At 38.6% G+C, this 16,824-nt stretch overlaps 1 protein-coding gene across 2 annotated transcripts; it reads left to right on the forward strand.

Annotated features, from left to right (window-relative positions):
- Positions 1 to 2,718: 2,718 nt before the first annotated feature.
- On the forward strand, positions 2,719 to 16,129 carry LOC115017342 (NGFI-A-binding protein 1-like). 2 transcript variants are annotated; one of them, XM_029445686.1, is made up of 8 exons: positions 2,719 to 3,269; positions 6,627 to 7,429; positions 7,554 to 7,687; positions 7,854 to 7,905; positions 10,883 to 11,002; positions 12,029 to 12,197; positions 13,148 to 13,297; positions 13,561 to 16,129. In XM_029445686.1, exons 2-8 carry the CDS (start codon positions 6,629 to 6,631, stop codon positions 13,635 to 13,637), a joined length of 1,503 nt encoding a protein of 500 aa, XP_029301546.1. In that variant the 5' UTR covers positions 2,719 to 3,269; positions 6,627 to 6,628; the 3' UTR covers positions 13,638 to 16,129. The 2 variants fall into 2 exon arrangements, with proteins under 2 accessions (XP_029301546.1, XP_029301554.1); XM_029445694.1 differs by lacking the exon at positions 2,719 to 3,269 and adding an exon at positions 6,041 to 6,361.
- Positions 16,130 to 16,824: the final 695 nt, after the last annotated feature.

Below are 16,824 nucleotides of genomic sequence, written 5' to 3' on the forward strand. Positions count from 1 at the left end.
AAATAATAAAATACAATAAACAATAAATAATAAAAAAATAAAATACAATAAACAATAAATAATAAAATACAATAAACAATAAAAAATAAAATACAATAAATAATAAAATACAATAAACAAGAAATAATAAAATACAATATAGATAAAGAAATAAATTCCACACGGAGATAAAAGTTATTTTTAAAGAAGAGATTTAGAAGCAGTTACAGATGTAGTAAACCTAATACTCGTAGTAGTAATATAATATATATATATATATATATATATATATATATATATATATATATATATATTGTAGTGTAGTATCAGAACATATACTGCTAAGAAGAGTGCTCGTGTGCACGTGTAGATATTATATTATTTATAGAATTAGAAACTGTGACTGTTGTCACTTAAACGAGTTTTAATGGAGGAAATGTCTCAGCTCTTTCTGTCACATTCGGGAAACACCGTGCTGCACACACACACACACACACACACACACGCACGCACGCACACACACTGCTACCCACTTCCCTGTGTTGGAAACCATTTACATGCCCAGTCACATCACTGAAATCTGAATTGAACATTTGCATATTGTTTCATTGACGCAGTTGTGTGTCGATCAACTTCACTCACACGTGACACACACACACACACACACACACACACACACACACACACACACACACACACACACACACACATGTCCCAAGGTCAATGATGATCTGCTCAAATACCTTCATTTAAAACTATGCACACGTCTACATTTGACTAAATGATACATTAAATATATTTATTACCTGATGTTTAAACTGGAGTTTTGTCTAAATGTATTTAATCTTTAAAGTTACACAAAGAAATATTGCGTATTATTATTATACGAGCCATTTGCTGTTAACATTAGAAGCTAACAGATGCTGTTTTTAAATAAATAAATGATGTTTCATGTCAATATGTATTCTAAATGTGTCTATTTATACAATAATATTAAGTGTTTGTGACGCCAGCGAGCGAGGGCGGCGAGGTTTAATTGAATAGTTGATTAACATCTTTAATATACATATACGTATATATATATATATCCACACATATATGTGACAAGTAGCTGCTAACAGAGAAAATGTACATATAGAATAGACGACATACTATACATAAGCAGTTTATAAATATAGTAATATTGACATTTTATATATAAAACATACATGCAAAAAGTAAATGTACATTTACTTTAAGATAAATACATATAAACTGGATATATTGTCATTTTACACGCACACACTTACTGAATGATTAAAACAGCAGCTTGTTAAACTGCACAGCGATCAATGTGATCAATGCTTTTAACAATATTTACAGTTCGGGATGAAATCATGAGATATTCTGCAGCACAATCATTTAGTTTGAGAACATGAAGTGTGCAAACTGCTGTGTCTCTGTGTGTCTCTGTGGGTGTTGAACCTGCCTGTGTTTGGTATTCCGTGCAGAAAGCCTCCCACGCCCCGTGTGTCCGCCCACGCGCGGATTTGCGTCACGCAGGGAGCAGCGTGGGCGAGAGAGAGAGAGAGAGAGAGAGAGAGAGAGAGAGAGAGAGAGAGAGAGAGAGAGAGAGAGAGAGAGAGAGAGAGCGCTCTGTGGCAACCGCGCGGAATATCCCACTTTACTGTGCTGCCCGCGTGAAGCTGCACGCTGTTAGAGCGCGACAGACAGGAAGTGCTGACAAAATAAAAGCATCGGAAATATGCTTCTGGTGGTGGAAGAAGTAAATCTTTTATTAAGTAACAGTAGAAAAACCGCAGTCTAACACTACTCTAGTACAAGTATAAGTCCTGAATTCAAAATGTTACTTCATCAAAAGTACAGAAGTATTACTTAAATAGGTAATTTATTTTACTTTTACTTTTAATATAATAAGTACATGTGAGCATTTTAATGTGTAGTTTGTCAATGTGGAGCCAAGTTTAGATACTGCGTATACTATTAGTGAGATAAGTAAAGTAGTTTAGTATATTTTGTTTTGTTTTTTATGTAACTAGTACCTATTAGTTGTAAATATATGTAGTATTAGGTACATTATTTCCCTCTGAAGTTATTTATATAGAAATGCTTTCTCTTTGTAAATATTGTAGAACTTTTAAACTGCTTTAAACTGTTTTTTATCATTGTTTGTTTCCTGTTTTTGTCTTAAAGCAATATAATACTTTATACTTCTACTCCACTACATTTTTACAGAGAAATATTGTACTTTTTACTGCACTTATTACTTACTGCGTTTATAATATATGATGCATTACTGTTAATCTTTTGGGATTACACTAACCCAACAATATAAAAAGTAGTTTAGATTTGGTTCATTTTGACACAGTAATGCATACGTAATAATACTTTTATTTTTATTTACTTTAACTTCTATTTAAGTAAGATTTTTACTTTAAATGTTTTACTTTTACTTAAGTAAAATAGGTAAATACTTCTTCCTCCACTGGTTATAAATGATATTCTATCAAATAAAATTTGAATAAAAACTTACCAGCATAAGAGCATGTCATTTTATTTAATTTAGTATTAGTATATATTCTTTATTTTGAGGACATAATCTCACGCATGCACACTTTATTCCAGCCTCTATGTTCATGCTCATGAGCAGTGCTTTTATTTTGTTACTGCAGCCGGAAGTGCTTGTGTGTGTGTGACTGTGTGTGGTTTGACGGTGGTGAATAGTGCAGGGGAGTGGAGAGAGACGCTGGGAGAGGACTCGAACACTCACACACACTCACTCTCACACACACACACACACACACACACACACACACTCACACACACACACACACACGCACACACTCAACACACACTTGGAGGAAAGAGACGCACCAGAAGACGCACGAAGGTCAGCGCCTTCTTTTTCTTTTTTTTTACTGATATTCTGCGCTTTTTTTCTCCTCTGTCTCTCTCAACGGCAGGAGAAAGAAAAAGTTTCCAGAAAGAGAGGAAGAGGAGAGGAGTGTCGTTCCGTTTGAGCACGCATAGACAAGCACGCGCTCTTTGGATTCTTCTTTTGGACCTGGAAATAATTTTTCTTTTTAGATTTTTTAATTTTACGCGCCTTGCTGTCCAGGGGGATCCTTTCTGTGCGTGCTTTCCTTTTGTTTGTACACATTCATACCCCTAGGCTCTGTTGATAAACAGTGAAGAAGAAGAGGAAGAAGAAGAAGAAGAAGAAGAAGGAGAAGAAAGAGAAGAAGAAGAACCGGACCAGGGCGGACCAAAAGGGGCCAAAAACTCCCCAGGTAGGCTCAGTTAGACATGGCTTTAATCCTGCATGTTACCTGCTTCTGCTTTTCATCTTTTTTTGCAAAGATAGCACTAAATTAGCACGAGGAATATTGTAGGGAGCGGAGTATCATGGGATGTGTGTTTAGTGATATTACAGGGAGATAACTGAGCTCCTATATATTTATATATATTTATATATATTTATATATATTTATATCTACATTGGAAGCTAATAGATGAAAATACCATGAAGGAGTTAAAGCGAGTTAAAACTCACCACACAGACGATATGAAATGATAGAAATACCACGAACAAAGCACAAGTATAGCTCTCCTGTGTAAGTGTTAAATATGATGTGGACGTAAGATTACTGAGCACCATAAGTTACTTTAGGAATATTACAGGAAGTATCTTGTCATTTACAAAGCTTGTGTGTCAGCTCTGCTGTTATTTTTAGCTGCTCTAGAGCCGTTTTTAACACTCAATAAATGCACTAAATGTGACGTTAAAAGATGCTTTCAAGCTCTAAGGAGACACACACACACACACACACACACACACACACACACACACACACACACACACACACACACACATATATGAAGACATTTCCCAGGTCGTAGTGATGACTACAGCAGAACTGCTGAGACATTCCTCATGAATCATAGTGAAATCAAAGTATTCCTCACTTTAGATAACTGGTCTGCTGCGTGGCACTTCACCTGGAAAACTACACATCATACTGTATGTGTGTGTGGGGGTAATCTAAGTGTGTGTGTGTGTGTGTGTGTCATTGTGCCAGTGCACGCCTCGCTTCTCCAGGTGAAAAGCCGAACTCGCTCAACTCGCTTTTGTGAAGTAGGACTTCAATTAGAGCCTGCCATTCACAGCCGCCTATTACTCCCAGAGCCCACACACACACACACACACACACACACACACACACACACACACACACACACACACACACACACACACACACACACACATGGCAGGCTGTTAGATATCACTCTTGAGAGTGTGTGTGCAGACGGCTGTTGAACTGAAACACTGACAATAAGTGTTATTGAAGCTATTTTCTCACAGAAGTAAAATAATCCCGTTTGTATTTGCAGAGCTGTGCGCTGCTTTTTAAACCTGCTGCATGATTTATCCTCCCGACAGTTTGCCAGCTGCACACACAGGAGTTCACACTGCAGCTAAATATAGTTATTCAATTCACACATTTGCGCTTTATTGTGAAAAAGCAGCAGAAAGAAGCAGAAGTGGCAACCTCTGTTCGCTGCAGTATCGCAGTTAAGGTCAAACTCAAATATATTCAATTTACTAGAATATATTTTAAAGACAAGCGTCACATCCTCATTTTGCAGAATCCAGAAGCAGAGAATATTCTGCAGTTTTGCTTTAAAATCAGAATCGTTGCTTTTTAATCGACTAATCGTTCAACTGTTTGCAGAACTCACCGTAGATACATACTCTACTCCTGCTACGTCTCAGAGGGAACCTTTCATTTGACAGCCTTACTTTACTTACATGATAACAATGCGTCAAATTCATCATATGCTTTGTTTGATAAGACATCAAACTACACAACTGTGCGTACAAGAGTTAAAAAGCAGCTCCCCCTCAACCGTAAAATGCAAATGAACAAGAGCGACTGCATCTAAAACAATCCAACATATAATAAAACTCAGTATTCAGCATGATGAGGAGTTCAATCTGCGGATATTACTTCTTATATCTAAGTATTTCTACTTGTAAATAAGTAAAGCACCTGAATACGTCCTCCACACTGAGCGGTGTACTCTCCATGACGTGTGTAAGATGTTCCATGTGCATCACATGTCTTTTATTTACTGTCATCTGACCAGTCTGTCCACTCTTATTGTCTTACTCTCATCCCGCCTTTAGTTTCATCTTCTGTCACAAGCCATGAGCTGCATCACGTTTTCCACTTGTTTGTGCTCGAGTCGGTTTTCGCGTCAGATTCCTCCGTCGTGCACGACATCACTTCCCTCAGTGCCGCATCGCTGTGTTCACGCAGGTTAATACGTGGAACATATGTCGTAGATGTGATGGAGGCGTAGGTAAGCTGCAGTCCAGATGTGTTTATTCATTTATTTCCTCAATAGAGCTGCAGCGACATGATCGCCAACTATTTTGATAGTCGATAAATCGTCTTTAATTGCTGTTTTCAGCCTCTCAATACGGAGATTTGCTGCTTTTCTCTGTTTGGTTTGATGTTAAAGTGAACATCTCTGAGTGTTGGCCAGAACAAGACATTTAAAGACGGCAGCTTGCACTTTGAGAAGCTGCGACGGACATTTTAAACTCTTTTCTGACGATGAAGTGTCTAGTTAACTGAACATGTTGTATTTCTAAGAAACTCTTCCCAGAGCTCCTTTGCGGGTCAAAGGTCGGCAGCAGCACAGATTCAGTTGATATCATCGATAATTACGACGCTTTGAATGCTAACAAAGGAATCGTTTGACTGTTTGAACTTGTTTGAACTCCAAACGTGAGCTTACGATCATAAATCTGGGTTCATAAAGTCAGAAGAGTTCACAAAGAGCTCTATTAGCAGCAGCAGTGATTGTAGCTTGTAGGTGAAACAAAGCTCAAGGTGTAGATCGTTCTAGTGTCTCAGAGCGGAGGCCTGCCTGGCTCCCTGGGCTGAGGCTCCCTGGGCCTATTCTGGGCGAGGCGAGCCCACCACCTACACATCCTGCAGGGGCGGAGAGAGGCATGTGGTCCTCCCAACAACCCGGGCCGGCTGACTGCCACTCCTCTGTTAGCTGGGCCTCCGCAGGGCCTCACATGCACATAGGAAGTCAAAAACAAGCCTCCACTCTTGCTTTTCCTCAAATTTAAGGTGGCAAGTATTTGGCACAGAGTGTTTCTTTGCTCTGTTCGGGTGGAGAGTGGAGATAAATACTAATCAAACATATTACAGGGTTGTGCAGGATATTCAAATGTTTTCATTAGTAGATCAACGCTCTGTAAGAAAGGAGCCAGCGCTGTAGTCTGTAACCCAAGCACCTGCACGGAGTCGCTTTGTGTCTTCTCCCACACATGAAACCTACCTGGACCGTTTGCTCTATAAATGTAAGGCACTCGTGGCACATTGATCACATTGAACCTTTGCATGCACCTGCTGAGGCCTGATAAACTGCAGCCGTGCACCTGCCAAGAATAATATGTCCAAATATAAGTTTCATAGAAATATGGCTGATGTAGGTTTACAGCGCAGAATCAGCTGTGAGGGAGGAAGAGTGTTTAACGTCCGATGGCTTCCTCCCTGTTTCCTGTCTTTGTCTTCTCATCTTACTTCTGTGAAGCTCTTATGAACCAGTTGTGCGTCCTCCCTCAGGTATGGCGGCGGTGTTGCCGAGAACCCTGGGTGAGCTGCAGCTCTACCGGATCCTGCAGCGGGCCAACCTGCTCTACTACTACGAGGCTTTCATCCAGCAGGGCGGCGACGACGTGCAGCAGCTGTGCGAGGCCGGCGAGGAGGAGTTCCTGGAGATCATGGCCCTCGTCGGCATGGCCAGCAAGCCGCTGCACGTGCGGCGCCTGCAGAAGGCGCTGCGGGACTGGGTCACCAACCCGGCCATCTTCAACCAGCCGCTGACGTCGCTGCCAGTCTGCAGCATCCCCGTCTACAAGCTGCCCGAGGGCTCGCCCACGCTGCTCAACGCACAGGACCGAGCCAACACCGCCAGCGTCAAGATGCCCAAAGCCGTCGCCGCCGCCTGCTCCGACCCAGGGAAGCTGGAAGTGGCGCGGGACAAAGTGTCAGCCGGGTCACCCCTGCAGGGCAGCAGCGAGGCTCGGTTCTGGTCGGGCCACAGCAACGACAGCGAGCACAGCCTGTCGCCGTCAGACCTCGGCTCCCCGTCCTCGCCGAGAGACGCGTTAGAGGCTCTGGACGCCGCCGCCGTCCAGTCAGTCCTGGAGTGTGTGGACAGGATGGCCCCGGGACTTCCTAAGACAGACTTAGCCGAGGTCAAGGAGCAGCTGAAGAACAACAAGAAGATGGCGAAGATGATCGGACACATCTTTGAAATGAGCGACGATGAGCCACGGAGGGAAGAGGAGATTCGTAAATACAGCGCCATCTACGGACGCTTCGACTCCAAGAGGAGGGACGGCAAACACCTGACGCTGCATGAGGTTGTGCACAAAGAGAAATCTCTCCTCTGCTTGAAGTCACATGTTTAATGAATGAATTTGTCTTCAGGGGTCCTTGAGGTTTAAATGTTTTTCTATGTGTGTGTGTGTGTGTGTGTGTGTGTAGCTGACGGTGAACGAGGCGGCGGCCCACCTCTGTATGAGGGACATGGCTCTGCTGACGCGTCGGGACGAGCTCTTCGGACTCGCCCGCCAAATTTCCAGAGAGGTCACCTACAAATACACCTACCGCACCAGCAAGTGAGTGACGCAACGCCTACTCGATATGTCCTTTCACGCTTTCCTTTCCTGAAGTTCTTCAATAATGCGAGAACTGTTTCCAGCTGCGGCGTTGAGGAGCTGATTTAGAAATGAGTTCTGTCACAACATGAAGTCCTGACGTGTGTTTCCTGGTGTCTCTGCGCAGGTCTCGCTGTGGAGAGAGAGACGAGCCGTCCCCTAAAAGGATCAAAACAGAGGTAAGGTCAGCAGATTGAAGCTGTGCGGTGGTGATATTAATGTTCCTTCTTCCTCTGCATGTTCCAAACATCGTACGATCAGAAGCTGTTTCTGCTCGGTGAGGAGAAGATGGTGATCACTTCCTGTGTGAAAGGAGATCTTCAGTCGATCTGAAACATATGATGGAGGATCTCTGAACTAACAGGCCTCTTTCTTCTTGCTTTTGATGAGCACTGTAATGTAAAGACACAACATTGTGTGTGTGCAGCCGTACAAAGCCGTCTCTCAGCGTTCCTCTCCTCACACACATGAATGGCTCCTCTCACTTTGCAAAGCGTTGATTGAAAACATGTGGCGGCTGCGAACTCTGCAGGGATTTAAACAAGACGAAGACGAACGGACACCTGCTCACAAAAACTACTCTGAGCTCCCAAAAGGGGGAATTCCTGCCAAATCCACTCTCAGGCCGCTGTTCTGGAGAATCAGAAAAAGTCCCAAAGATTCCACTTTGTTATCAAAGGAAATGCAAATAGTGAGATATACAAGAAGTATGGAAGTAATAATATGTTCCACATTATTGTTACAAGCTTTGATTCTCAGAAGTAGTACTACTAGTGACATTATTTATTTATGTGATTATCAAACAGATGCAAAAGGAGGTTCAAATGATGTATATTGTGATATATATATGCATAAATATATGCATAAATATATACATAAATATATACATAAATATATACATAAATATATGCATAAATATATACATATATATACATAAATATATGCATAAATATATACATAAATATATACATAAATATATGCATAAATATATACATAAATATATACATAAATATATGCATAAATATATATACATAAATATATGCATAAATATATTCATAGATATATAAATATATTCATAAATATATATATACATATATATATACATAAATATATTCATAGATATATAAATATATACATAAATATATATATACATATATATATACATAAATATATTCATAGATATATGCATAGATATATAAATATATTCATAAATATATATATACATATATATATACATAAATATATTCATAGATATATAAATATATACATAAATATATATATACATATATATACATAAATATATACATAAATATATTCATAGATATATGCATAGATATATAAATATATACATAAATATATATATAAATATATATATATACATAAATATATACATAAATATATTCATAGATATATGCATAGATATATAAATATATACATAAATATATATATACATATATATATACATAAATATATACATAAATATATAAATAAATATATACATAGATATATAAATATATACATAAATATATTCATAGATATATTCATAGATATATAAATATATACATAAATATATAAATAAATATATACATAGATATATAAATATATACATAAATATATTCATAGATAAATATATAAATATATACATAAATATATACATAAATATATTCATAGATATATAAATATATACATAAATATATAAATAAATATATACATAGATATATAAATATATACATAAATATATTCATAGATAAATACATAAATATATACATAAATATATACATAAATATATACATAGATATATAAATATATACATAAATATATTCATAGATAAATATATAAATATATACATAAATATATACATAAATATATACATAAATATATGCATAAATATATACATATATATACATAAATATATACATAAATATATACATAAATATATACATAAATATATGCATAAATATATACATATATATACATAAATATATACATAAATATATACATAAATATATGCATAAATATATACATATATATACATAAATATATGCATAAATATATACATAAATATATACATAAATATATGCATAAATATATACATATATATACATAAATATATGCATAAATATATACATAAATATATACATAAATATATGCATAAATATATACATAAATATATACATAAATATATGCATAAATATATACATAAATATATGCATAAATATATTCATAGATATATAAATATATTCATAAATATATATATACATATATATATACATAAATATATTCATAGATATATAAATATATACATAAATATATATATACATATATATATACATAAATATATACATAAATATATTCATAGATATATAAATATATACATAAATATATTCATAGATATATGCATAGATATATAAATATATACATAAATATATATATACATATATATATACATAAATATATACATAAATATATTCATAGATATATAAATATATACATAAATATATAAATAAATATATACATAGATATATAAATATATACATAAATATATTCATAGATAAATATATAAATATATACATAAATATATACATAAATATATTCATAGATATATAAATATATACATAAATATATAAATAAATATATACATAGATATATAAATATATACATAAATATATTCATAGATAAATATATACATAAATATATACATAAATATATACATAGATATATAAATATATACATAAATATATTCATATATAAATATATACATAAATATATACATAAATATATACATTAATATATAAATATATACATTAATATATAAATATATACATTAATATATACATAAATATATATATAAATATATACATTAATATATAAATATATACATTAATATATCCATAGTTAACATTAATATTATTATATAAAATAATGATAATGATTTTCTCTTTACACATTTAACTGTTCTGTTATATTTTGTGCTTTTTCTTTAACTAACATCAGAACAAGTTTAAAACATATATAATATGCAATTATAGAAATAAAACTCTTCCTACTGTCGTGTGCACCGGCCCTAAAACCTGACCTACAATCTGCGGCTCTACTGTTCCTCTTATTAAGTGTTAAACGAATAACTAATGTCTTCCACTCTCTTCCACCCTTCAGGAGAACTTCTTCGACATCCAGGAGGCGCTGCAGGCCATCCACATGAGGCAGGAGATGCTGCGGGAGCAGCTGGCCTGCGCCAAGTCGAAAGGAGAAGAAACCGTCGGGCGAAATCTGCAGGTAGGAAGAAAATAAAATAAAACATTCAATAAGAATTAGGGAGTTCGTTTGTAATTCTTAAAACTTATTTAAAGGCCAATCCAAGATGCGTGAAAGGGCACATTTCTGAACCTTGTTATAAAATGAAACTTTATGTCTTCAGTAGGAACCGATGAACCAAACTGCTTTTAAACGTCTCTAACCGTTTCCCCTTTTGTCAAACAACTACATGAAAGATCAAGAATAACATTTGACACTCAGGTTCTCACCGCGTTGCTTTAATTCAGTTTACGCTCACACAACACTGAGACGATTGTACGCCTCCTGCCGGTTAGAAGGATTCTCAGTACGAGACGTGGCGACAGGACCCAGTTTGATCCCAGTAATGTTCTTCGTTGGTTTCCAATGCCTCGGCTGCTGCGGCTCGTTCCTAATTAGAGCCGGAGTGTAGGAGGAGAGCTTCATGATAACTCATTACGGAGAAAGCGTGTCAACCTGCACTTCCTCATGTGGGGAACACATGTCTCCCGTGTGCTGGGTTATCAGTCTGCAGTCACTCGTCATTTTGAAGAGATTTCACTGCTGCACTCACACCGCAGGCCCTCCCGCTCTGAACCACCGCTCTGTGAGGATGTGCAGCACGTCCCATAATAATCTAAGCTGACAGTGAGATGTTTTTATTCCTGCACATTTATATGTCAACTGTTTTGACTTCATTGGTCCTTTGTGCAGCTCGACGGCTGCTGGAGTTGTGCTCCTCCAGGCTGCATGTGAACAAACAGTTTCTTGTATACCTGCTGGGATTAGAGGTGTGCAGTTTGTAATCTCAGGCTTTGAGGTTGTAGAAAGTCGTCTTTACTTATTCCAATGACTTCTTTCAACTGTTGCTCAGAGGGGTCTTTGTCCTACATCACAACTACTGGATCAATTTAATTACATTTTAAATGTCGTCGTTTAAAATGAATATAGTGAAGCTTAAATCTCTTGGGGGGTTTTCTACACCAGGAAACTAAATAATAACTTAAACCGGATACGTGTGTCCATCAGATACAGCTGGAGCGTCTGCTGGCGAGGCAGATGGAGATCCTGCAGGACGCCGCCGTGCAGGAGCGACTCCAGGCTCTGGACTGGAGGATCCCCCCCGCCGCCTTAAAGTACCTCAACGACTCCCAAAACACCAACGGAGCCGCTGCCGACGCCAGCAGAGACAACCAAGGTACGGCCGGAGCAGCCGCTGACGATCAAAGATACATTTCAGTGCATCTGAAGTTGAAAGGTCGTCGTATAAAAGCAGATCCACACGGCTCAGGCTGCTTTAATCAGACGTTAACCAAACAGCATAAAGGTTTCTCCAAGAAACAAAGAAACAACAGTCCTGAAGTGCAATTCTAATTTAAAGAGTATGTCATGTCATGAAAGCCACAGGGCGTGTTAGTGTCTGTGTGGATGAGAAACAACACCTATGGGTGCTGATTCTCCACACCCAGTCGTGGCAGCTGTCACTTTATATTTGAAACACAGAAGAAGAGAGAATCATTATTCAGGATCGTACTTCTCCTCAGGGCCTCATCTCATTTTCCTCCCTTTCCTCCCTCACCCTCTCCCGACAGCTCATTATATTTCTGTTCCCACAAATCCCACAATGCACCTGTAATTATCACGCCCACGCCTGTTTACCTCCAGCCAGTTGCCTGGAGGGGGGCGTCTCTCTCTTTGTCTCTGTGTCTACCTCTCTCTCTCCTCCCCCTCTTCTTCTCCTTCTTGTCCTCTGCCTATTTTTCCCACACTTTTTATTTTAGCTTGTACTTTCCTGTATATTTGTCTTTCTTAATTGCCATTTTCCTTTCTTCTTCTCTTATTTATATTCTCTCCACCCAGCAATGTTACTTATTTATCGATATCATGTTATGCTTATGCTTCAGTTTGCACATCCACATCATTTTTGGTCTTTCTCTGTTTGTTTCTGAATGTTTTGCTCTCAAAGGGAATAAAGACAAACACACACTTTGTTACCACATGTGCTAGAAAACAAAGCCAGTGTTAAAACAACAGCTGACGTTTGCTTTTATTCAACCTCACATCCGTCTAATTCTGATAATAAATGCATTTAATGTGTATTTATCATTGAAGAGCTGAAATAACTTTGTGTTTCTGTCTGCCGCTCAGATGAACGACCGATCAACCTGCGCGTGGTTAGTCAGAACATGCAGGAAGGCGACCTCCCGTTGGGAAAGCAGCTAGCCAATGAATTGAAGCGCCACCACAACCACAACCACAACAACAACAACACAGACGAGACCAAAACACCAGCAACGGGTTAGTGATGTTTGACGTATTCAGGTATTCAGTGTAGGTTAGAGGGTCGCCTCGAGGTCCACCATTTAATAAAGTACGACTCTTTTGTGACTCCTAAAATAAGAAATGGAGTTTAATCCCAGATCAAATGTACTATTGTATATGTATATGTACTAAATGTAATATTCCACATTAAATCCTACTACTTTGTGAGTTTCTACGAGGCTTTACGCTGCATTATAAACCTCTTTGCTGACGATACCGTCCTTTATCTTTGTCCTTAGAAAACGGGACGTCGCTGCGAGCGTCCAACAACGCCGAGAAGAAGACCATCAAGTCAGAGCCGGAAGACTCCACATAGTGCCTCCTGCCTCGCCCTACCACCTCGCCCAATTCATTCTACTCACACTTGACAGTATGCAGTTATTACCCATCAATAGATACTAAGCAAGCACAGCCACAGTAGAGCCTTAACAACCAATGTTGCCTCATGAATAGCATTTATTTTTCTTTGATTTCGTGTTTTTGTTTTGTTTTTGTTTAAAAGGTATTTGCCAAAGCACCTAGAGAGCGTGTCGAGAAGCCCCTCAGTGCGCTACAGGTCTTTGTGTGTTATTGTACACGTTCGATGTGATCTGTCTGTATACTCTTTACCTCTGCCTGGGTGTTATATATATGTGTTGCTTTCTTTGGACAGCCAGGTTGCAGGCTGTGACGCCGGGCTGAGTCTTAACTCAAACGTAGATTCAGAGATGAGGTAAAAGCAGAGATGTTGGCTCCTGGTAACACTTCATATGACTACCATGTAGCCGATGCTTTAAGGCCTTCTTCAAACCCAAGCTGCAGATGTTGCCTTTATTCAATCTAAACGTTTTAATTCCAAATCCTAGAGCCTTTGGTTAGCCTTTTCTCAATGAATTGGTACAAAACTTGGTTCCAACATTCATAGTTTCCATGTGATGTAACTTCATTACTTTGGTACGGACACTTGTGTCATTCATAACATGAATTGTACAAATATATCAAAAGAGGTAAAACGTATTTGTCCAATACTTTGTTTTATGCCCAAATACCTGCAAAACCAATGATATTCCCATTAGCCTCGGTGATGCTAATAAATAATGCTAACATGCTAAATGACTTGCTAAACATTAGCATTTAGTTTGAAAGAAAATACTACCCTAATACATTATTAAGGCATTCATAATACGTATTTAACTGCAACACATGACATGAAACTTGAAGATCTTACCAGCAGTAGCCAAAGATTTTGCAGCATCTGGCTGGTGGCTTATTGTCATTTCCCCGGGTCACGCCGTGACCTCTGAGCCTCCGTCACTCTCCTAAATCTACCTTTGATGCATTTGTGCTGTAACTCCAAGTAAGGTACTGTTGAGAGATTGAGTTAGGATTCAGCCCCTTTAGCAGGTTAGTCTTTTTGTCGTTCACTTCAACTGGGAACACGGGACAGGTGGGATTTAATCCTTTCTTCTGTGTATATTTATGGAAGGTAATTTAAGAAGAAGATGTATAGGAGCTGTTGTGGAGCAGCAGGGGACCTCTGTCTTTCGTCTTGGTAGGATGGCTGGGCTGGCATGCCAGAGGCCGAGCTAATTGGTTCATTTCACTTTGTAATTTAGCAAAACACTGCTATTGAAGCGAAACCACGCATCTGCAAACTGGGAGTTTTTTTTAGAAATGATCCAACATGCTTTCAGAAAGCCTCACGGGTCGCAAAATCCACTCAATGTGTAAAGCTTCAACTTCAGACAGAAATATTAAAGATTGCAGGTTTGTGGTTTTTCAACAACGGCAGCAAAAAGCAAAAAATCCTGTTTACTGCTGTTCTTCGCGTAGCAGCAGCCCTGGGTCTGTAAATAGTACCGTGATAACAAATAGTGCTGGCCTAATCTCTCCTCCAGGGTTTGTCAAGTGTAACTTTGCTGTAGATTGTTGGTGTCAATACAGTGTTTATGTATGTAGAGCAAAAACAAGAAAAAGAAACTTAAGTGTCAGGAAAAAATACAACAGTGTGAAAGTGTCTGGTATTTAAAAAAACATGCTTCACATGATAATGTTGATTAGCCTTAGCTCTTAACAGTGTTTAATCCACCTGTGATGGCCATCAGTGCATATTTCAAAGATGTGTTTTGCTGTTTAGAGATAGATTCATAACAAATAAGTGTTCACTGTGTTTTTATGTGTTCGCCACGCTGTGTAAATGCGTCTGTTTGGTCCAAAAAGATAATGTCAAGATAACTCTTCCCCTACTCCCTGCAGATAGTTTAGTGTCACTCAGAGTAATGGCAGACCAATGCAATATTCATGTAAGTAATAAGTTGCATACTATATGGATCCATCATTCTGTGATGTGCTCAGTAACTATGTCTGTCATGAACTACAGAGTGGGAATTCACCTACAACTCGAAATGTTTGTGTTGTCTCACTGTTAGTGCGCAGGGCACTGTACTTATATTTAAAGACGTTGTGCTCTTTTCATGAAGGTTGTTTAGTTTCAAGCAGCCACTATGGCGAGGAACTAGCGAGGATCCGGAGTCGCTGATCTAGTTTGCTAAAGCGAAACTAGATGGTGGATTCTGGAAGATAAAGCCATCGTGGTTGGGGGAGAAGACGTGTTTTTCTCCAGCCTGATTGGCTCCAACACTGGGCTCGTTAGCGTGAATGTTCCAGAGAATAGTCTGACCTGCCGTCTCACTGATCACCGTCCTCCTCACTGTTTATTGTAAAGTGATAGATTAGGCTTCACCTAGTTATGCACCTGTTTTTTAAACACTAATATATTTTATTTGTTATACAGCACATAAACATTAAACTTTATTTTTTTGAACTCTATTGTGAGGTGCGTTCTGTGATCAATGGCGCCGGAACATGTGAACTGAGTCCCATTCCTCCTCCAGCAACATCTCTGAAGGTGCCTTTGAGCAAGGCAGGGACTCCCAGCATGAATGTGTGTGTGTAAGCCGTGCAAAGACACAGCTCTGGGATGAAAGCGGAGACAGCTCGGCTTCCTTTAAAGGAGCTTCTCTGTGTTCTGTTTGTTTTCTTCTTCTTGAGATGAATCCCTGCGCAGGTCCATTTGCATCAGCGTCACATCAACACATTGTGAAACCGGCTGATGACTCACTCTGACGCAGGTCCTTCTTCACATACTTCCCATCATCCTCTCACTCTCCACTCCCTCCCTCCTTCTCACACACACACACACACACACACACACACACACACACACACATGTAGACAGATTTTCTCTGGAGAATAGCTCAGCTCATGCTAGTTGCTGCTCACAGTGCCCCCCCCCCCCCTTGTCCTCCTCCTCCTGTGCAAGTCACTGATGATGATGTGTTGCCGTGGCAACGGTCTGGAGGTGGGCGGCTCCACGGGCGGTGGGCGGAAGCCAGCCGCTAAGCAGCGTGGGAGGGATCTGCCGAGCGCACCCATCACCCTCACTCTGAAAGGAGCAGGAAGCTGACTGCTTTTGAGAAGGTGTGGGTGTTGGTGAATTATCGCCTCTCCTCCCTGCAGCTTCG

This window comes from Cottoperca gobio, chromosome 2 (assembly GCF_900634415.1).
Source record: "Cottoperca gobio chromosome 2, fCotGob3.1, whole genome shotgun sequence".
Lineage (NCBI taxonomy): Eukaryota > Metazoa > Chordata > Actinopteri > Perciformes > Bovichtidae > Cottoperca > Cottoperca gobio.